The sequence below is a fragment of the Lutra lutra genome, chromosome 10 (genome assembly GCF_902655055.1).
Source record: "Lutra lutra chromosome 10, mLutLut1.2, whole genome shotgun sequence".
NCBI lineage: Eukaryota > Metazoa > Chordata > Mammalia > Carnivora > Mustelidae > Lutra > Lutra lutra.
In genome coordinates, this window is record NC_062287.1 from 107,027,475 (window position 1) to 107,050,184 (window position 22,710).

General features: G+C 57.9%; 1 protein-coding gene across 2 annotated transcripts in view; it reads left to right on the forward strand.

Moving 5' to 3' along the window:
- Positions 1-18,823, forward strand: part of SLC22A12 (solute carrier family 22 member 12) — a 39,238-nt gene extending 20,415 nt beyond the window's left edge. Inside the window, exons 1-10 of one of the 2 annotated variants that reach the window (XM_047691638.1) lie at positions 10,695-11,439; positions 12,062-12,165; positions 12,630-12,784; positions 12,859-13,027; positions 15,387-15,510; positions 15,633-15,748; positions 16,404-16,618; positions 17,002-17,110; positions 17,298-17,501; positions 18,049-18,823. In XM_047691638.1, the coding sequence (XP_047547594.1) occupies positions 11,038-11,439; positions 12,062-12,165; positions 12,630-12,784; positions 12,859-13,027; positions 15,387-15,510; positions 15,633-15,748; positions 16,404-16,618; positions 17,002-17,110; positions 17,298-17,501; positions 18,049-18,112 (1,662 nt within the window). In that variant the 5' untranslated portion in view covers positions 10,695-11,037 and the 3' untranslated portion in view covers positions 18,113-18,823. Of the gene's footprint in view, positions 1-10,694; positions 11,440-12,061; positions 12,166-12,629; positions 12,785-12,858; positions 13,028-15,386; positions 15,511-15,632; positions 15,749-16,403; positions 16,619-17,001; positions 17,111-17,297; positions 17,502-18,048 lie in introns of those variants that run through there. The other variant, XM_047691641.1, reaches the window with a different exon arrangement.
- Positions 18,824-22,710: the final 3,887 nt, after the last annotated feature.

The window sequence follows — 22,710 nt, forward strand, 5'->3', positions numbered from 1 at the left end:
ATTACTCCCGAACCCTCCTGATGTCTTTCATCACCCTTCTGGGATCTGTCTTCACAGAGTTAGTGGTTGGTGCACCTGCTGGTGGGAATGCGTCTGTCCTGTTCTCACTGTGTCCCCAGAACTCTGCTCCAGAGCCTGATTCAAGGTATTTTCTAAATAATTGTTGGTGGGATGAACAAAAGAATGAGTGAATGAGTGAATGGCAGAGAAGAGAGCATGAAGGGGCCAAAAAGAACATCCCATTGTTCAGTTGCTTCTCCATTCTCTGCCTCCACCTGCTGGAAGCCTAAAGGCTCCAGAGACCCCCCCCCCCCCATCCACAAACATCCTCTTTCCCGCCCCACCTCCAGGCACCAACGTCAAATCAGGCTCCCTGCCCATGCCTGTCCCCCTCCCCGTGGCATCACCAGAAGGTTCCATGTCCTCTGACTCCAGGAGGCAGCACGTGTCCTCACTGGCCCACCAGACCCCACCCCCCCCCCGACACACACCACCAACCTGTTTCTAAGCACAGGAAGAAAGAAAATCAGCCCTTTTCTAGGGGTGGAGCAGCAAGGACGGACATGTTGGGGCACTGGCTGCCATGCTCTCCTCTGTGTGGAGGAAACGGATTTGTAGCAGGGCTGAAGCTAAAACAGGGATGCCTGGGGGCCTCAGTCCGTTAAGCATCTGATTCTTGATTTTGGCTCAGGTCATGATCTCAGGGTCATGGGGTCGGGACCCGCGTCGGGCTCTGTACTCAGCACCGGGTCTCCTTGTCCCTCTGCCCCTCCGCTCCTCCCCGCGCCTCACGTGCGTTCTCGCTCTCAAATCAATCGATTGATCAATCAATCAATCAATCAATAAAATCTTTCTTAAAAGGGGGGAGAAAAAAGACTGAAGCCAAGAGAGAAGCAGAAGAAAGGGGCAGAGGCAATGCCCAGCCCCAGGGCCTCATACCACCAGTGTAGCCCCTCCTCCTGTCACCAAAACCCAAGTCTGGCTGCCCGACTTTTGTCATGTGTGGCTCGGGAGACCAATGTTGAGGAGACAGGTTTTGACTGGCAAAGAAGAGGAGCTTCATTCAGGCAGCTGGTCACCTGAGAAGGTGGATTCTTGTCCCAAAACCAACACGAGGTTTCTGCCTGGCCCAGAGGTGTTTAAAGGGGTTTAGCTGATTAGCTAAGGGAGTATGGGGGAGGAGGGATCTGTGGCTTTTTTTGCTTATGTGAGGACTCTGTGATGCCCCCTCGAGAGTCATCTTGGTGCTCAGAGGTAGCACAAGAAGGTCCGGTCCCTCGGCGCCCCCAGGGCTAGCTGTGCAAGATGACTCTGTTCTCTCTGCAAAGGGGGGCACGTCTACACATGCACAGTGAAGTCCTACGTGTGACCTTAAAAAGCAAAACCACGTCACTAAAAGACTGCTGGACTAACCAGAGCACCAAGGCGGCTTCAAGCAGACAGGCTGGCCTCTGTGGCCTGGGAATGTTTTGTTTTGGTCCCCGATTCCCCAAGCCCAGCGGTATGTGCCTCTCAAGGAAAGTAGACTGGTTCCATTACAGATCAAGGGCCTTAGGTCAGCAGGCAGGGAAGGTTGTAAACTCCCTTCGCCTTAAGGCCCAGTGGGGTGCGGTTACACCCCTAGCTCATGGCATTTGAGGCAATGTCAGCCCTCCCCAAAGTGCCTGGTGATCCTGGGCTGGGGGCCGGAGCCTGGTACCCCGTGGAGGCGGGGTATCCGTAGGAGCTGAGAACCGGCCCCTCAGGGATACACTGTCTCCATGAGGAACCCCCCACCCCCGCTCCGGGCCACAGGGGGGAAGGCAAGACCCTGAGAACACCTGGTCTTGCAGGGAAACTACAGCAAAGAAGAGAAGAGGACAGGAGGGTCCTGGGATAGAAGGAGCAGACCTCTGGGGCGGGAGGAAGCCAAGGAGAGAGAGAGGGGAGGGAGGGAGGAGGCAAGACTGTTGAGTTCCAACCAGACTTTGATGTTCTCATGGCTACGGGGCAAAACGCCCTCTGTCTCCTCAAACCTGCCTGACTGAGGCCAGCCGTGCGCGCGCGTGTGAGTGTGTCCGTGCTGGCACGCATGCACGAGTATGAGCGTATAAAGGCTGGAAGCTGGCCTTGGGTTTCTAGGATACAGAGCGATGGAGTACAGACAGGCAGGGAGAGCCACAAGCCACGTGGCAGAGACTCCAGCAGGGACAAGAAGTAACCAGAAGCTGGGAAGCCCCGACTTCACTGCCCGCTGCCCCCCAAAATTCTGCCCCTCCTGCATTTTGTTCAAACAGCATGGATGGGGAGTGAGCCCCAAGGTCCAGTCCCCTCACTGTTCCTCCAGAAGTAAGAGCTCCTCTGCATTAAAACGGCCAAGCAGATACCAGCCGCGTGCGGAAAGTCACAGTTTGACCCAGATTTACAGCAGCCTGAGTCTGTAGATGGCCTTCGAGGCCTGTCCTTCAAACAACATCTACCCAGGCTTGATCTGACTCCGGGCCAACCCCAGCCACCCATGAACCCTTCTCAAGGTAGCTTCCTGGGGCAGCCAGGTGTCTCCCCCATCCTCACTGTCAGAAAATAAAAGATGTTGGTGACAGCATTAATAACGGCCATTCGCTGCTCTTTGGGGGCTGTTAGAGGTGATCTGTGCCCACTGGCACTGTCCCCACGGGAGCCTTATGAAATCAGAACTCTCATCACCTTCATTTTACAGAGGAGGAAACTGAGGCACGGAGAGGTTAAACTCCTTTCCCAAGGCCACGAAGCTTGGACAGAACCGGGATTTAAACCCAGGCGGCGGACTCCAGAGTCTTCGTGCATAACCCTCGGACCACATGGCCCCTCGTTTCAGAAGAATTCATGGGTTTGTTAAAAACCCGGCGGGCGCCAGCTGCTCTGATTGCCAGCTGTGTGCTTCTCATCCCCAGAAGCAGAAAAGAAAACTCCCGATCTCACAGTGTGTTCGCACACTGCCGGCCAAATCCCGCCACTGTGTTTTCCAGGCGAAATGAGAGGGATTTTGCCAAAATCCCTGTCTTGCCTTCCCCACCCCCCCAAACCTCCAGCTTGTCCTCACACCCGCCTAAAATCACTTCTCTGGACAACAAGCTCTGCGGCCCGGTGGCGGGGGGCGGGGGAGGTGTTTGCACCCGACCTTGTTAAAATGTGCCAGCCAGCGGCTGCGGTGGGCCCAGCCCTGCACAGAGCGTGGCAAAGTTCAGCCTGTTGGAGCAGCCCATGCTCTGACGAGTCTTATTCCGACGGCTGGTTAACATCTCTCCGTTGAATTTTAACATGAAATATCTTTTTGACGCAGCAAGGAGAGCGAAGTCCCTTTGGTGCAGGGAGGCCAGATGTGCCCGCGCCACCGGGCACATGAAAGGGAAGCTACCCAGCGCTCTCCTTGACCTATTTAAAGTGATTTTGTTCAACGGGCTGGAGGCATCTGGGCCGGGGGCTGCAGTCAGGGGGGCTGCGGTCATGGCCGCCGCAGCTCGAACAAGGGGGCCAATTAAAGCCACAGCGCGGCCACCTCCCCGCGATGGCTCCGAGCTGCCCGCTCTCGGCTGCCCCCCGCCCAGCGGTGCCAGCGTGGACGATGGCTATAGCAGGTGGTCACACCTGCCCCGGGGAGGGGGGCAGCAGCCTCGAGGCCAGAGGAGAGTGCGCCCTGCTGTGGCAGATGCTAGTGTTGGCTCTGGAGCCGTGCCAGGGACAGGAGGCCAGGCTTTTGTGCCCCGGGGACCCCTGGGGCTGGGTAGGAGGCAGGCCCCGTGCTGTGCAGCAAGGGGGGAAATGGGCTATTCTTCGGGGGGCTCTGGAAGTTGGCTTGGGGAAGGCCACGTTTCTGTTGGAGGAAACCTCTTACTGAGTCTCTGGACCACACTAAAGTAGATCTAAAATTTGGTCTAGTGCGAGAGGAGGCCAAGCTGGCAGAGTGGAGAAGCAAAGGGATCTCTGGCCCCAGCACCGGGAGGCTATGACGGGGACTGACTTGGGGCTCCCTCTTGGGAGGTGTTGAGCTAGGAAATGAGGGCACTGGGGCTCAAAGGAAAGAGGGTCTGCGGGAAGGGGCTGCAAATCAGAAGGGAGCAGGACCCCAGGGAGAGGGACGGGGGCACTGAGGCAGTGAGCTTGCCATGAGCCCTTTCAGTGGCTTCCCAGCATCCTCCTTTGCAACCCACCAGCCTTCAGCCAAGCTCAGAAGTTAAAACCGGAGCTACCGGAGCTCAGCAGACCCAGCTGGAGGCCCGATTCTGCCACAGAGTAGCCGTGTGCCATGAGTTACCCACTCTGAGCCTCAGTTTCCACATGAGTAAAAATGGGTGTAAGAATGGGATATCTAGGGGCACCTGGGTGGCTCAGTTGGTGAAACATTTGCCTTCAGCTCAGGTCATGATCCCAGGGTCCTGGGATCGAGCCCCACATCAGGCTCCCAGCTCAGCGGGAACCTGCTTCTCCCTCTCCCAGTCCCCCTGCTTGTGTTCCCTCTCTCACCGTCTCTCTCTCTCTCTGTCAAATAAATAAAATCTTTAAAAAAAAAAAAAAGAATGGGATATCTCATTGGAAGGGCTGTTGGAAGGATTAAATGAGTTGATACAGGGAGGGAACTTAGAATCATCTTCAACACAGAATAAAGACTCAACGACCGTTAGATACAAGCCCCTCACCACCGTCTTCACGAGACACTGGGTTATCTCTCAGCTGTCCCAAGAGGAATTCTGAGTTGAGCCTGTGGCCTCGTGTGGGGCACAGTTTTTAGTGATGAGAAGCAGTGGGGCCACCGTGTTCTTTTGGAAAGGAATGTTCCAGACTTTCAGACCTGCCCAAAATAGCTGTTCGGAACCAGGAACCACTAGGAGACCAGATCCTCAGAGGTCCTAGAAATGCCAGAACTCCAGGCACCAGCACGTGGGTGTTGGGGTGTCTGGAGAAGGTGAGAACCAGGACTTCTCACCCCAGAAACAACCCCGTGAAGTGGGGTCTGTGATGCTCTTTCCACAGAGGAGGAACTAGAGGCTTGTCAAGCCGCGCTGTGCCCAGGCCCCTGGTCTGCACGCTGGGTCCTGCTCTGGGCACTGTCCGGGGCACCAAGACTCAGACTAAGCCCTTAGGACGCATGGAGCCATTATCTGGCGGAGGGAAGAGGTCAAAGCCACAGCAGGGGCAGCAGGGGAGAAGCTGGGAGGGCGGGGTGGGGCTGGGGGCAGTGGCCCCCAGGATGGAAGAGCAAACAAGAGGAGACAGCGTTCGGGGCATTTTAGGAACGAGCCGTGTTCTGTGGGGACAGGGCACAGGCCCTGGGAAAGAGGCAGCACAGTGAAGGCTCTGAGGGTGCCCTGGGGGCCAGAAGGAGGCTCCAGGCCGCTTGGTCTTGCCTCTGAAGCACTGGGGTGTCATGGAAGGCTTTGCACAGGGATGACAAGCTGGAGGCCAGCTGACACCGTCAAAGGGACCAACCCAGAGTGCTGTCCAGGATAGTCATCCTGTCTTAAAGAATCCAGCCCATGGAGATGAGGGAAGGCGGGGCGGCAGGATGGCGGAAGGAGAGCAGAGACTCTAATGCCACCTTCACACTGTGGCCCGAGATCTGGGGACCCTGGAGGCAGAAGCAACCCCAGCTGGCTCTGGCCACCGCCTCCTCCAGCAACCTGCCTGGATTCCGCCAGCCCTGCTAGCTGCCTGGGGAATTTGCTGAGTCACTGACAGTAAGTGCTCCTGCCTGCCCTTTCTCCTGCCTGGCCTGGGACCAGAGGCAGCTGCTGTCACCACAGGACATCGGGGGTTGGGAGGAATCACAAAAACCCTGCTGCACGATCCAACCAGAAAGATGTCCACGGTGCATCCCCAGGTCCCAAAAAAAACCCCATGTTGATGAACACGGTGTCTGTGCCCATTTTCGGGGCCGGACGCGAGCTCCTGGGAACACCTGATGCTCTCAGAGGTTGGTTCTGGGCAGGGGACTCGACGCCTTTCTACGACGTGCTCTCCCCTCCGTCTTTGGCCCACCTGCCTCACCCTGTGCTCCTCGTCCCTCTCTTCCCCCTCCATCGTAATCGAAACCACTCGCTTTTGCAGGATCCTCCTCTTCCGGACCTCTAAAAACTAGAGACCAGGGGCTCCATCTCAGACCTCAGACAGAAGCAGGGAAAGGTTGCTCCCTAGGTGAGCTCACCAGTCCAGGACTCAAAATGCCCTTCAGTCCTCACCATATCCAGGGGATCACACCCCCGTCCAGCTACATTATATTCAATTTGCTTCTTCTCATCAGGGAGAAGATCCTGAGCTGGGACGGAAATCAAAAATTCCTGTGCTCTAAATTTAGAACTGTCTGTCTTTGGAAGGGCTTCTTTCTCTCTGGCTACATAGTTTCATTTTTGCTTAGGGAAGAAGTTCTTTCAAAAATTTCCTATCCCTTGGGGTGCCTGGGTGGCTCAGTGGGTTAAGCCTCTGCCTTTGGATCAGGTCATGATCTCAGGGTCCTGGGATTGAGCCCTGCATCGGGCTCTCTGCTCAGCAGGGAGCCTGCTCCCTCACCTCCCTGCCTGCCTCTCTGCCTACTTGGGATCTCTGTCTGTCAAATAAATAAAATTTTTAAAAAAAATATTTCCTACCCTGCTCTGAATATCAGCTTCCACTGTGATCAACTTCTGACTGGCTACGGTTTAATCCCTTCGAGTATCTTGTGAAGTGGCAGTGGGAACAGAGAGAAAAGACTCCAGGCAGTACCCAAGGACTCCAGGGATGCAAGAGGTGTCCCCAGAGACAGTGCAAAAGATAGGACCCTCCCAAGATCCGGAGCCACCCCCAAAGACGGCCGAAAGAAAGAGGACCGAGATTAATCCCTGGAGAGCTGGCAACAGGCCGGACGGCCCCAGCTGCAAATGGCGTGCAACCCAAGCTTCTGTCTGGCCATATTTGGGGGACCCCAACCTGATGGCTGCATATGCAAGGACTGATAACTTGCACCCCCTTCTAGACAGGAAGTCAAGCAAGTTCTCAGGACACAAAACCGGAGACAAGGAGGCTATAGCTGTCCACGTGAGAGAAAAGATTGACAGCCAACCGGAACCTGAATTCACAAGAGTGTGGATTTGGGAAGGAAGGGACAGTGTGAAATTGTACCTTCCTTTTCAACAGGGCTCCACAGAGATCTGGGAGAGCTGACTCTGGTAAGACTTCCCACCCTTTGTACCAGCACCCCAATGTCGATAACAGTAATGTCCACAATAGCCAAACTATGGAAAGAGTCCAGATGTCCATCAACAGATGAATGGATAAAGATGTGGTCTGTATGTGTAGACAATGGAATATTTCTCAGTCATCAGAAAATGAAATCTTGCCATTTACAATGACGTGGATAGAACTAGAGGGTATTATACTAAGCGAAACAAGTCAGTCAGAGAAAGGCTATTACATGATCTCACTCATATGTGGAATTTAAGAAACAAAACAGGATCATAAGGGAAGAGAGGAAGAAATAAAACAGGACAAAACCAGAGAAGGAGACAAACCATAAGAGACTCTTAATCATAGGAGACAAACCGAGGGTTGCTAGAAGGGAGAGAGGTTGGGGGGACGGGGGACTGGGTGACAGGCATTAAGGAGGGCACGTGATGTAATGAGCACTGGGTGTTACATAAAACTGATGGGTCACTGACCGCTACCTCTGAAACCAATAATACATTATATGTTAATTCATTGAATTTAAATTTTTAAAAAGAGCAAAAAGAAGAATTCTCACCCTTCTGCCAGCTTCCGCCAGTTTTCCCAGGACCCCCACCTGCTGACACAGTGCCCCCACACAGGAGCGGCTCTGCCTGAGGCCTAGAAAGTTCTTCCAGCAGACCCCCAAGCTTAGGCGGTTGGATTAAAGCCGAACCTTGCAAGGAGAGATCCTCGAAGATGTGAATTGTGCCAACAATAGAGAAGAAGACCAAGGACTGGGACTGTGCAGGGAAGACAAGGAACCAGCGAAGGAGACAGAAGCAGGTTCAGAAGGTGTTGGCCTGGGAAGCACCGTCCAGAGGGAGGACGGGCCAGAAGCTGTGCTGACTCAAGTAAGGGGAGCCCTGAAAAAGTCACCAAATACAGCAGCAGTGAGGTCACTGGGGACTGGGGTGTGACACGGACGAAAACGCGATGGGAATCTATCCCAAAAAAGAATAGGAAGAGAAATTGGAGGCGAAGGCCGGTAATTCTTTGTGGAATTGTCTAGAAATGATAACAGGAAAAGAGGTGGGTGCCGAAGAGAGGCATAAAAAGGGAAGGGACTTTCCTGAGGATTGGGGGGGAAATGATATATTTGGGCTTTTTAAAAAAATTAAATTAATTGAATACTATGCAGCCATCAAAAGAAATGAAATCTTGCCATTTGCGACGATGTGGATGGAACTAGAGGGTATCATGCTTAGCGAAATAAGTCAATCGGAGAAAGACAACTATCATATGATCTCCCTGATATGAGGGAGAGGAGATGCAACATGGGGGGTTAAGGGGGTAGGAGAAGAGTAAATGAAACAAGATGGGATTGGGAGGGAGACAAACCATAAGTGACTCTTAATCTCACAAAACAAACTGAGGTTTGATGGGGGGAGGGAGGTTGGGAGAGCGGGGGTGGGGTTATGGATATTGGGGAGGGTATGTGCTATGGTGAGTGCTGTGAAGTGTGTAAACCTGGCGATTCACAGACCTATACCCCTGGGGATAAAAATATATGTTTATAAAAAATAAAATAAAAAAAAAGTATATTTGTTAAAACAAAAAAAAAATTAAATTAATTTAATTTATTTTTTAAAGTAAACTTTACCCCCAACGTGGGGCTCGAACTCATGACCCCAAAATCAAGAGTCAAATGCTCTTCCAGCTGAGCCAGCCAGGCACCCCAGAAACTGGCATATGTGTACATTGGTGGGAACTATCCAGTAGGGAGGGGAAGACAGAAGCCAAGGAGGCTGGAGCAGGTGGAGAGGTGGGCCACAGGGCACATGGTGAAGGGACCATGAGGAGGGAAGCACATGGGCCATCAAGGTGGCAGGAAAAAAGGCAGAACTGGGTGCCCAGAGGCAGGTCAGAGAATGAGACTGTTGACTTCTGATGAATTCTATTTCCTTAGTGAAATAAGGAGAAAGGACACCTTCTGAGAGAGGACGGAAGAGAAGGGGGCATAAAATAGCCCTGGGAGGGTATGCTTCCGTAGAAGGCTAACAGAAATGCCATGTGCCATCGCCAAACCAAGACAGAAGAAAAATAGAGCAAGAAAATGCAGTGGGTTCAGTAGACAATAAGAACAAGAAAACCAAGATGTAAAGGGAAAATACGGCAAAGACGAAAACATACCAGAAGTCCACACATGACAGTAATTCCAATAAATGTGAACAGGTTAGAATTGCTAGTTAAAGTCAGAGGCTTTTCATTCGGGTTTTACAAGAGGAGAGGTTGAGCTTGGTTTGCAACCCTGAATGAAGAAGCTGAATGTGCCAATGACCAGAGCAGGCTCCTGAAGTATTTACTCCCAAGTGTCAACAGTAGCGATCACTGGTTGCTGAGTTTAGGACTGATCTTTGTTTTCTTTGTACCTTTCCATATTTTCTGAAATTTCCAGAAGGTGTGTACGTTGATTTTATCCTCCAGAAAAAAAGAGAAGTTGCTGTTAAAACCAGCAGGCCTGCACCTGCTGTCCAAATCCGTGCTGATCCCAAAGACACCCTATGGAAGTGTCCCTGCCCTCCAGGACCTGGCTGGAAATGGGACCAGTCGGACAGTGACAGAAGGGTGCAGGCCAGTGCAAAGATGGGGCTCCACTCCTGACTTAGAGCCCAGGAGGGCAGCAAGAATTAGCCAGCAGAGCCCCCTGGAGGAGGAGGCACCTGTAGTGTCTGTAGGATGTGGCCCAAAGCTGAGCCCAGGGTTAGCATCCCAGGCTGGGAGCATCAGCAAGGAGAGGAGCAAGGATGGGAGCCCATTAAGCCGGCCCAGGGGACACTGGGGAAGTGATGGGGGGAGTTGGGGCACAGAGGCCAGGAAGGCAAAGAGGTTGTACCTGGTGTGCTGTATGGACGGGCAGAGGGAGGGTGGGCAAGACAGAAAGCCATGGGAAGGGAGTTACTCCTGAAATAGGCGGCCTCATACCCCAAAGCACAGGAGAAGAAATGGCTGGGTCGCCATGATTGCTCCCTTGCCCCTCCTCCAGCTGCCACACATCACGCACACACATCTGCTGACACCACAGAGCCCTATGGAGGGCTCAGAGTGAGGGACAGCAAAGGGAGCATGGCCATCAGTGGCAGCAGACAACAGAGGGGAGGGTAGAGGGCGGGGGAGGGCAGGGCCACCTGGGGGAGGTAGGGGTGCAGGTGGCTGACTTGGGCCCAGAACCCCCCCCACACACACACACAAGCCGAAATCCTCGCAGCCCACAGATGTCACTCCTGGCTCACACCAGTCCCAGGATCAGTAAGGTCCCCAGATAGCAGCTCTCTGCATGAGGCCTGGATAGTTCCCACTATGAGGCGGGCAGGGATGCTGGGGGACAGCAGCAGCTCTGCCAAAGCCTCCCCTACACCTGTCAGAGACCAGGTGCCCCTGGCCAGGCCTCCCCGCCAGGCAGGAACCACTGTGCTCTGCCCCTGGGCCTCCCTCAGAGCTGGGTTAAACTTTGACTGATTTCTGACCCCTGTTCCGTAAATGTCACCTGGTCACAGTTTAATCCCAGTCTGGGTGCTTTCAGACTCCATGTTCCCCGCTTCCTATAACCAGCTTCTCCTGGAGGTTTGGGGCCAGCTCCATCTCTGGAAGGATGCTGGTGGCTTCAGGATCACACCTCATGGCTCCTGGTCCCAATCAGAGCCACCACGAGTGACCATTGCTGGACAGACTTCCAAAGAGCCCTGACCCAGAGTCAGCGAGGGGGGTGGCCTCTGCCATGCTCCAGACTTCTTGGCTGATGAAGCAGGTGCTGCTGTGGGGGAAACAATCCCCCTGCATCGGCTCCTTGGCCCTGGGCCAGCTTCTGTGAGGTGGGCACTCCACTGGTCCCCCCGAGTGGGCTCCATGGCATTTTCTGAGCTCCTAGACCAAGTGGGTGGCCTAGGCAGGTTCCAGATTCTCCAGATGGTGGCTCTGGTGGTCCCCATCGTGTGGCTGACCACTCAGGGCATGCTGGAGAACTTCTCGGCCGCCGTGCCCAACCACCGCTGCTGGGTGCCCCTCCTGGACAACAGCACTGCCCAGGCCAATGTCCCTGGGGCCCTGGGCCCCAAGGACCTCCTGACCATTTCTATCCCACCGGGCCCCAACCGTGAACCCCACCAGTGTCGCCGCTTCCGCCAACCACAGTGGCAGCTCCTGGACCCCAACGCCACGGCCACCAACTGGAGCGAGGCTGCCATGGAGCCGTGCGTGGACGGCTGGGTCTACGACCAAAGCACCTTCACCTCCACCATCGTGGCCAAGGTAAGAGCCTCTCCTGACACCTTCCCCGAGTCCTGGCACTTGAGAAGCCAAGGTCAGAGCTCATATTTGACTGGACTCAGAATGGCCCAGTCCTGGGAGGGACCCACGTCCTCACTCACCACAGGTGCACTTCCAGCCCCTCTTCCAGCACATCTCCTGCCCTACGGGAGAGGGGGAGTCTAGGGAGTCAGCAGGGGACTTGGGCTTGTGGAAGAGTGGATGGTGCCGAGAGCCGGGCCGGACCTGACTAGCCGTGACTCAGGGAGCTCTCCCCACTGCCTGTGTCAGGGGGCAGGTGACCCCTAGAGTCCAGTCAAATCTGGGCAAGAGGGAGGGGCAGCCCAAGCCAGCAAGGGGAAGGGGGCTCTTTGTAGAACCAGAGAAGCCCGGGAGAGTGGGGACAAGGCCCCAGCTCAGGGTCGCTCTGCAGAGTGGGTGCAGCAGGGGAGAGCAAACAAGTCTAGAGAGGGCTTGACCCTGGACCAGAGGACAACAGGGTGACAGCCTGGCCCTACCACACTAGAGGTCCGCAGGCCACCCTCCCCCACCTAGCTCACACGGGGCTTCCCACCCAGCGCCTCTGCCCCCTCCCTTCTGGGCTCAGCTCCCACTCTCTCACCAGTGGGACCTGGTGTGTGACTCCCACGCCCTGAAGCCCATGGCCCAGTCCATCTACCTGTCAGGAATCCTGGTGGGAGCTGCCGTGTGTGGCCACACCTCTGACAGGTGAGTGCCCCCGGCTCTGGCAAACCCCCCTTCCCTCGCGCCCTGCCCCCCATGCTCCCACAGAGCCCCGCTGCCAGCCACAACATCTGCATGGGTCTCGCTCCTGACACCTCCTGGCTCTGGCGCTGGGCAAGCCTCAGACTCACTCTGGGCCATGGCTTCCCCAAGTCTCTGGGGTTGGAGAGGGTCATCTGTCTGATCCCGCATTCACTGCTGAAATCCGCTGAGCCCCGAGCCTGCCTTCCGGTGCTGCTCCCGCTAGCAGGGGGCTCCTCTGTGCCCAGCACGCCTTAGAGCTGCCTGGACTTTGGGGACTCTGTCCGTGCAGGCAAGACTTCTGTGGGTGGATAACTAAGGTCCCTTCCGCCTATGCCCGACAGGCAAACCCAAGGGCATCCAGAGCCCCATGGCTAGTGCTATGGGGCGCTGCGGATCCAGCCACCTGTGTGTCTGTGTGCCCGCAGGTTCGGGCGCAGGCTGGTGCTGACCTGGAACTACCTTCAGATGGCCGTGTCGGGCACGGCCGCCGCCTTCGCACCCACCTTCCCCGTGTATTGCCTGCTCCGCTTCCTGGCGGCCTTCGGAGTGGCAGGCGTCATGATGAACACCAGCACGCTCCGTAGGTCCCCTGACCCGGGCCCTGCAGGAAAGGCTGGCTCAGGCTCCCCGCTGACCCTGGCGGTCTTCTTGCAGTGATGGAGTGGACGTCGGCGCGCGCCCGAGCCTTGATGATGACCCTGAACGCCCTGGGCTTCAGCTTCGGCCAGGTCCTGATGGGCGCCGTGGCCTACGGCGTGCGGGACTGGGCCCTGCTGCAGCTGGCGGTCTCCGCCCCCTTCTTCCTCTGCTTCCTGTACTCCTGGTGGGTGCCATCCCCCCTCCTCAGAGACCTGCCCCCCCTCCACCCCGCGAGCAGAGGGCTGGGGGTGCAGGAGGCCGGGAGCACAGCCAGACGGGAGGCCCAGGGGCCTGGCTCCGCTGACGGCCACCGGCCCCGCGATGCTCACCCAAGTGCCGGTGGTGCCACTCCCCTCCCTGCCCCTCCCTGCTCCTCCCTGCTCCTCCTCCTCTACTCATCCTTCTGCCGGCCCCCGGGCCCGTCCTTCCCATCACCTCTTGGCCCTTTTCCATCTTGAGTCCCTGCTTGCCTTGGCATGTGTGGGGTAAGATGCAAAGATACAGTGCACAGACGCGCGCACACACAACCCCTTACGTACCGACCCTGTTACTAAAGAACAGGGATGGAGACCCAGTGGTCAGAGGGGACTCCCAGCACCCACACTGGGCTCTCATGTGTGAGCGGTCAGGGAGCCCTTGCGCTGCCCTGAAATAAACCCGGCATGGCTCTTGCTGAGCTCCTGAGAGGTGTAGGTGCAGAGTAAATATTTGTTGGATGGCCTCCTGGATGGATGGATGAATGGATAGACAGACAGACAGAAAGATAGATGGATGGATGATAAACTAGTGAATGGATGGGTGGGTGGAGGGGATGGATGGGTGGATGGATGGGTGGATGGTTGGATGCCCTTTAGGGCAGAGCTGAGCCTGGCTCATTCACCTACACACCCAGCAACTTAGTTGCATGGCCATTGTGGTCACTGCAGAGGGAAGGCCAACAGAAGCCCATGGGAGGACGGGGCTCCTGCACTGGAAGGAGGGCTGACTCACACACCTCTCCAAGCCCAACGGGATGGAGCCGAAAGGTCTTACAACAGAGCCTCAAGCACCTAACTCGCAGTCACTCTCCAGAGCAGGAGACAACCACACCTGGTGCTCTGACTCGGAGATGGTGCTGCCTGACAGGTGGCCTTCTGCAGGCTAAGCCCCGTACTAGCAGAGTGGAGGCGGGAGGGCGGAGGGCGAAGGGCGAATGTCAATGATGTGGAGTCCAGGGCAACCCTCCTGGCTGTCTGAGGCTGATGCTGGCCTCGCACGGCTCATGGCCCCTACAACGGTGAGGAGGTGCTCCTATGCCGGTGCTCTCTCCCAGGCCACCCAACTGGGGGCCCCCAGCTCTGACCCTCCACATGCTGCAGACCCTGAATTCCTTCATGGGTCCTGCTTCTTCCCTGGCCTCTAGCCTCCCGTTTGCCACCCGCTGTGTGACATCTCTGTGACAGGGTCTTGGCATCACACCCCCACACTGGCTCTGTTCCAAGACTTCTGTAGCAGGGATAGCAGCCCCCACCCACCAGGTCCCAGAGTCAGGGGCACCATGACACCTCCTCCCCATCCCTCCCTGTCCCCCCACCTCAAGTTCAGCAGGTCACTGGGTCTTGTCAACTCTAACTCTAACATGTGCCTTGAGTCCCCCTTCTCTCCCTGGTTCTGCCAACCCTGGAGGACCTCAGGGCCCCGTACACTTGGAGCAGGCGGCCCCACTCCTGGCTGCTGCTCCTGGGAGAAAGGGAGGCCTGCCTGGGGGGGGGGCCTGCCTGAGCAGAGGCCCAGAGGCAGGAGCCAGTGGAGCGTGGTGGGCACGACAGGGGACTCAGTGGGCTGGGCCGGTACAAGCAGTCTGGGCTGCTGTTGAGGGCTGTAGGGGTGAGGTTAGTGTTAGAGGCTGGGTCGTGGCGTGAGGAGGGGGAGCTGGGATGTGTTGGGTTCGCTAATGTTCTGGCATGGGCAACAGGGTCAAAAGTGAGGCAAGGGCAGTGGGGAGGGGTCAGGTGCAAAGCTTACTGGAGGGTGACAGGAATTGGTGGCTGCCTGGGGGCAGGTGGAGGGCCCTGGTGACATCAGGACCAAAGACCTTGCCCCAGGCCTGAGCCCCTGGCTGGGCATGAAGTTGTTTGCAAGGAGGGGCCCCTGGGGGAGGAGCCAGCAAGAAGGCTGTGTGTGACAGCAGGGAGGCCCAGGACAGGAGGGGACCCTGGCGGGGCGGGGGGGATCTCACAGGTCTGCTGGCCTGTAACCACTGGGGGGTCCTTACGGCACACGGGTTCCTCCAGGCCTGGTTACCAGGTGAGGCAAGGGAAGGGCCACCGGGTTGTTGGGGGGGACAGGGCCTCCCCACCACAATCCAAGAGGGAGAAGGAAAAAGACAGGGAGGGCCTATAAGGAGAGGAGAGTGTCAAATGGCGTGGCGTCCCTGAGCCTGGGGCCTGTGAGCACCAGTGATACCACCCCCGGGGACGGAAGAAGACAGAGGGGCAGTGAGGCTGTGGCCCTGGGAGCCACAGGCAGTGCCCCCTCCCATGTACCCCCCCGACCCCCTGCAGGCGGCTGGCAGAGTCTGCCCGATGGCTTCTCATCACAGGCAGGCTAGAGCGGGGCCTGCGGGAGCTGCGGAGGGTGGCCGCCATCAACGGGAAGAGGGAGGTGGAGGATGCGCTGACCACCGAGGTGAACTCAACCCTCAGGCCCTGTCCCTGCCCCCGCACAGCCTCCGAGGAGGAGGGTCAGGGGGAGGAGGACTGGCGCAGGGCTCCCAGTGCTGACAGGGCACCCCCACCCCACCCCTGCAGGTCTTGCTGTCAGCCATGCAAGAGGAGCTGAGTGCGGGCCAGGCGCCCCCCAGCCTGGGAGCCCTGTTCTGCACGCCTGGACTGCGCCTGCGGACCTGCGCCTCCACTCTGTGCTGGTAGACCGACGCCCCTTCAACCCCGCCCTGCCTGGCACCACAGCCTCTGCCTCTGGCCTGCCTCGGGCTGTCCCTGGCACCCCCCCACACCTCCACTGGAGATCCTGGAATCAGGGCTCTGGCTGGCATCCAGTCAAGGGGCCTCTAATGACTCCCCTGTCAGCCCACGGTCCTGCCAGCACGGCCACCTCCCCTCTAGTGGTCAGGCTCCAGGAGGAAGTTGGGGGGCGGGGACTGAACCACCCAGCCAGCTGGGAAGGAGAGTGCCCACCCACCCGGTCTGGAGGGGCCAGGGAGGAGGGAGGGGGATTATCAGAGCCCAAGGGCCAGTGCCACCCGGCAAGGACTGGCACCGCTGAGGTCACGGGGGAAAGACACACTCAGCAGAAGCCGCAGGCATGGACGGGACAGGATGTGGCACCCAGAGGGAGGGAGGAGGGCATATGCCGCCCAGGCTTCCCTGGCCAGTGCACCTGTGCCTCCCATCAGGGCTCCCCATTGGCCAAACCTCACAGAGAGGCCCAGGGAAAGGTGGTCTACAGAGGCCACCCCACCGCTACACGGAGCCTGCAGGAGGAGGGTGGAAACGGGTCTGGGAACACACGAGCCGTTGGGAAGCTCTCCCCAAGCCTGATGCGACTGGCCCCCACCGCAGGTTCGCCTTTGGCTTCACCTTCTACGGCCTGGCCCTGGATCTGCAGGCTCTGGGTAGCAACATCTTCCTGCTCCAGGTCCTCATCGGGGTAGTGGACATCCCGGCCAAGATAGTCACCCTGCTGCTGCTGAACCGTCTGGGCCGCCGGCCCACCCAGGCCGGGTCCCTGATGCTGTCAGGACTCTGCATCTTGGCCAACACGCTCGTGCCCCTCAGTGAGCATGGCAGGAGCGTGAGGCTTCCCGACCTGGGGGCGCTGAGCCAGGAACAGAGGGCACTGGACCAGAGCGGGGGCCCGGTTAGGAAGGAGGCTGCCAGGGCCTCCGGGAGAGATGGCTCAGAGCCCGAGTGCAGGGGGAAGGTGGGGAGCAGGGGGTCCAGGAGTGTTCCCGGGGTCTGGCTCCGGGTGTCAGGGTGGGTGGCGGTTTGGTGACAGTGAATGTAGCCATGAGATCACTCGGGACATGCTCTGGGGACACCCAGGTAGAGCTGAGTCACAGACATTGGGAGGTCGGAGAGGGGCCTGGGCTGGAGAGAGCCCCCATCTGACCTCGGGGCCCCTGCCACCAGCTTTGCTTAAGCCCATCTCTGTCCGCAGAGATGGGGGCCCTGCGTTCAGCCCTGGCCGTGCTGGGGCTTGGGAGCGTGGGGGCTGCTTTCACTTGCATCAGCATCTACACCGGGGAGCTCTTCCCCACCGTCCTCAGGTAAGGGGGCACCCGGGGCTGGGAGGGCATGGTGGGGACAGCCTTCCCCAGCCTTGACCATTCCCACCGCCATCTCCCTTCCACGTGGTCTCAGGGCCGCCCAGGTGCGTCCCCGGCTCAGCCTGGACCCCTGGGCCACCCTGGACAGGGGGTGGGGGGGCCCTCACCGGTGTGTCTGCGACGACAGGATGACCGCTGTGGGTCTGGGCCAGATGGCAGCCCGTGGGGGAGCGATCCTGGGGCCTTTGGTCCGGCTGCTGGCCATCCACGGGCGCTCACTGCCCCTGCTGGTGTACGGCGGGGTGCCCGTGCTCAGCGGCCTGGCTGCTCTCCTGCTCCCGGAGACCCAGAGCCTGCCGCTGCCCGACACCATTCAAGATGTGCAGAACCAGTGAGTGAACTCCACCCGGGGCCACCTTCTTTGTACCCCCAGGGAAGCCCAGAATGGGGCAGCCCTGCCCCCCGCCCCTCCCCTGGGCAGAGGGAGAGGCCAGGGCACAGAAATCTGGCTCAGTCACATCGTACATCTGTGGGAGGGGGGAGGCCAAAGGCTGGGTCTCCTGGCTTACAGTGTGGACTCGGTCTCCTGTCCTTCATGCTACCATCTGAGGCCCTGATAGCAGGCCCGCCCTCCGCTCCACCTTACAAGAGGTCAAGGGGAAGGATGTGTGTAGTCCTTCGGAAGGGGGAGGGCCAAGTGTGCGATGGGCATTGTTGGGTGGCCTCATAGGCCCCAGACTCTCCCGCTGAAACCCCTGGATGGCTGGCAGGGCTGTCACCGTCACCCCCTCCCCAGGACGCTCTCAGGGAGCTCCTTCCTGGGCTGGGGAGAGCAGGGCAGGAGTCCTGCCCCAGTCCTCAGGAGGGCCACAGTGCAGGGCTCAGAGGTCACGCTGCACCCAGGAGACAAAAGCCTCTTGTCTTTCGTGTCTGAACAGGGCGGTAAAGAAGGCGACGCACAGCGCTCCAGAACCCACTGTCCTGAAATCCACACACTTTTAAGCCTCCTGGGAATTCTGCAAAGTGACACGGGGAGGGGCACTTCTCTCCTTTGGAGAAGGCAGGACGGCAAAGGCCCCCATCTCTAGAAGAGGACCTAGGGGCGGCCCCTCTCTGCCTGAGGAGCCACCTTCAACAGAGAAAGCCCAAGAGGATGGCTTCTGGCTGCCGGCTGCCCTGTGCACCCACACAGGACTCTCCCTCGTGACTGCGAGAAGGAGCAGGGACCCTGGGAAGCTGTCACCCCCCCTGCTCCCCTCCCCACTGCTCACGGCCCCCAGCTGCCCACAGCCCCCCCTCCAAGCTCGGAGGGCACCATCACCCAAGGTCAAAACTTCCCCAGTTCCTCACACTGGTCCCAGAGCCCCGCACAAGTCTCAGATCCTTAGCGGTTTCCAAAAGACAGTTCTGGCCTCTGGTCCCCCCTCTCCACACTGCAGCCACAGAGCCAATCCTCCCCACCCCTTCTCTACCTGACCGAGTCCCTCCCAGACCCATGGCAATGGCCTCCATCCAGGGGCCCAGCCCAAGGCCATAGTGAAACCTTTACCCACAGTCGCAACCCCGCACCAGAGTCCCACCCGGCCAGCCTCAATGTTCCCAGAGGGCTGGGTGGCCCGCTTACCCCTTGACCCCAGCTCCCACACAGAACCTGACAGGAGGCCCACTGGTGCGAGGGAGACAAAAGAGGGAATAAAGGAACAAATGACAGCCCCTAGCTGACTCCAGGGATGAGCTGTGGGTTCTGGGCGGGATTGGGGATGGTGGGGACGGCAGAGAGTTCTGGGGAGCTCCTCAAGGGGCTGGCCCTTTCCCAGGCCAGAGCGTCAGCCCTTTCAGGCCTGTTGTGTGCTGGGCATCCCCCTGGTACCTCAAGGCATCGTCTTATCTTTTCCCAAACCCTTCAAGAAAGATAGCCCATTTTACAGATGGGAAAGTAAGGCTCAGAGAAAGTGACTGCCTGTGACCTGCAGCTGGGAGCAGAGAGTCAAGAGCCCAGCCCCGGTCTCCAGAGCCCTGGCTACGACATCCCCTTCCCGCTGGCCTCAGACTGTACAACCGGGCAACCAGTGAAGCCTCTTGAGGCTGACACCTCGCTCTCAGAACCAGCCAGGGCCCCGTGGAGTCCCCTGGCACCCCTTACAGGAAAACCCCAAGCAAGGGCTCACATGGAAGGGGGTGGACGCCCGAGCTCCCCAAACACAAACGTGGGTGCAGGTGGAAGCCATCTGCGACCCATCGGGGTCCCCACCACCCCAGAGCTGTGCTCAGGTGACCTCTGCTTCTGCCTGGGTCACTGTTTCTGGGCAGCTCCACGAAGGGCTGTGCCCTCACACACACGTACACACACACACACACACACACACACACACACACACACACCAGCGATGGGAACACTTGTGCTCGTACACACAGATGAGCAGAAAAACAGAAAGCTGCTCCTTGCCCCTGGGAGACAGGATCACTCACTGGCCTGGTCTTTCCGCCGCAGCCCGGGGGCCTCTCAGGGGGAGAGTGGGATCATGTCTTTCAGCCATCACAGGCTGCCCCTCAGTGCAGAACCCCAGGACAAGGGCAGTGGGGATCACGTTTGTAAAGCTGCCCAAAGGAAGGTTTGTCTCAGCCTGCCCGGAACTTTTGGTCCTGTCTGACTGCTGCCCAGCTGAGCCCCAGCTACTTCCTTAGCCTTGCTCGGCATTCTTGGGGTCCCCTGGTATCCAGAAGCTTCCAAAAGAGAGAACACAGGGCTGGTGAGAGATGGCTCCCCCTCTCCCCTAGAGTGTTCTGTGGTTCACCAAGTGGTCAGAGCTACCCCTCTGCCCACATTCAGAGCAGACTTGCTCCTGGCTCTTCCAGGGGGTCCCAGTCTTCTAGAACCCAGGACCTACCTGCTTCCAACATGTCCTCCCCTCACTGAACTCAACAGGACCCAGAAGCTGGGAGGTTCCAGGGTAGCTGGGGGTGTCATCACCATGGTGGAGTGGGTGCCTTGCCAAGGGAGAGGGGACTCTCCTGACAGTGGTCACAGGCCCGCTTTCCAGCTGGACACCATCACACAAAAGCAGGCCTTGGGCCACACCCTCTCTTTTGATGCTCCCACAGGTAGCTCCCGAGCACAGAGGCAGCAGTGGCACCCTGCAATGGGAGAGCCATGGGAATTGGGTGTGGGAAGGAAGAACCCATCAACTACCCCCACAGGCTCATTACCCCCATGGCAGTAGAGGCCTCAGGCACTGGGGACAGGACAGTGGCTCAGGACCCTCTCCGGCCATTCTCTTATCTCCAGCCAGGCCTGCAGCTCTCCCAAAAGGGGGTGTGGGGAGCGCAATGCAGGCTCCTTCGGCTCCAGATACGAAAGGGATCCAGGAAAGGGATGTCCTCCCAGAATGGCGAGGGCTGTACACATACAGCCTGGGTTCCAGCCCTGGCTGAGCTTGTGTTCCTTCCCCTGGGGGGTTGTGTGGTCTTCAAGGTCAAGGCATCAGCTAGACCCCACTTGGAGCTTCCTCCCCAACTCTGTCCTTGATCCTCCCCAAGTAGACTCTCCTGACATATCCTTGCAAGTACCACGTGTCCAAAAGCGAGGTTCCTGGAGTTCCAGTCACCCCCAGATGCTGTTTGCACACTCCTGGGGTTAACTGCCAGGCCAGCCAGACCACAAGAAGCTCAGCTCAGGCCCAGTATTAAGTTCAACATCAGATGCCCAGACGAAGGAGCTGAGACTGAGGAGATCATATCTCACAGACGGATAAACTGAGTCCATGGTAGAGTCCAGAAATCTCTCCTCTTACAACCAAGCCCTCAAGTGACAGGAGCTCTTAGCCTCCCAACACAGAGAGGAAAACACCCAGTCCTACAGCCACATGGCAGTGAGCAGGACTGGGACCTGTTCTTCCAACTCCTGCACTGTCCCTCTTTCCGGTCTCTTACTCTGATAGACTGTTTAGGACAATTCTAGAAATTTCTGGAAAAGAATGTTCCCTTCTTGGCACCATGGAACTCCTGCCAGTTTCTATTTGTTTTCTTTGGCTAGTGGTGATGGGGCAGAGGAAACTGAGATGTTTCCATCCCTTGGTCAGAAAGAGCAGCCGTCAAAGACCCGGGCACAAGGTCGTCCCTGGGACAGGGACAGGATGTCCCGGCAAGACTGCCCTGAGTCAGGGCCTCCCTCTGGCTTCCTTGGGGTGGGGGGGGTTAGAGCTGACCTCAGGTTCCAAGACTGCGAGCAGCAGGGGGCGAGCAGAGCCCATGCCTCCCCCAGGTGGTTGGTTCAGAAGGGCAAGGAGAGGCAAAGTCTATGGAAATCCACACCTGGGGGGTGGCTGCAGGAGAGCTCTCACTGTGGCTGCCCCAGCTCCTGTGGACATCAAGCCCTAGGACCCTGAGAGGGATCCACGCCTAAACATGGGCCAGACTTGTGAACTGGAAGCTGCAAGAAGGAACTGGCCGGCGTCAGAGCTACCTGTGGTTGGAAGCTCGAGATGCAGATCCGAGGGGTGAAGGGTGATGGCAAGCCAAAGGTACGAGAAAGTAGAGCCAGGAGAGGGAGGCAAGATCCCCCAGCACAAAGTGGGGGAGACCCAAGCGGCAGAAGCAGGGCTGAGTCACAGCTCATGTGTCCAGTGGCGTGGCCATCTACCACTGCCATGTGGGAGATGAGGACTTCCCACACTCTGTTCCCCAGAGAATGCCCATAGGCCCAGGGCCTCAGGTACGTACAGCCCTCGCCGTAAGTTTCTACTCCTTGCCACCGAGCTTAGCAAATACAGATCGGCCTCTCAGCGTGTTTGGGACCGTGGCCCTGTTTAGTGTCTCCAGGAAGGAGCAAACACCTGGGGGGAGGTTCTGGAGCCCCAGGACCTACCCATAGTCAGCCAGCACGGACTGGAGGTTGGGGGGAGCTACAGATGATAGGGTCCAAATCCTTAGAGATGCAGAAAAAGCAGAGACTCTGGAGTTAGGCAGAACTGGGGGGGGGGGTGTCAATGCAGACTCAGCCTCTGAAGCTCTTGTCACCATGGAATAATACCAGCTTCCCCAAGGGCTTTAGAAATTCCAGGGCTCGGGGGCGCCTGGGTGGCTCAGTGGGTTAAGCCTCTGCCTTGGGCTCAGGTCATGATCTCAGGGTCCTGGGATCGAGTCCCGCATCGGGCTCTCTGCTCAGCAGGGAGTCTGCTTCCCTTCCTCTCTCTCTGCCTGCCTCTCTACCTACTTGTGATCTCTGTCTGTCAAATAAATAAATAAAATCTTAAAAAAAAAAAAAAAAAAAAGAAAAATTCCAGGGCTCTTGCAAGACCCACGCACAAGCAGCATAGACACACTTTAACCACTAGGGGGCAACATGACGCTCTTGCCTCTGGGGATTTGTCCTGAGGTCTCAGGTGGGTGGGCTGTCCCAGGCCCGCAGCCCCATCCTCAGGCCAGGAGGGACATGAGGGTGAGACAAAGACAGGCCGCCCCCAGGAACCCAAAACCGTGCTCAGCCCAAAATTCTGGAGGCTACTTACCAGCTGTCACTGGCCAGTTTGTACCCAAACCCCAGAACAGAGACAGGACCGATGTCCCAACATTACCCATCCCCCAAAAAACTGCACAGGACC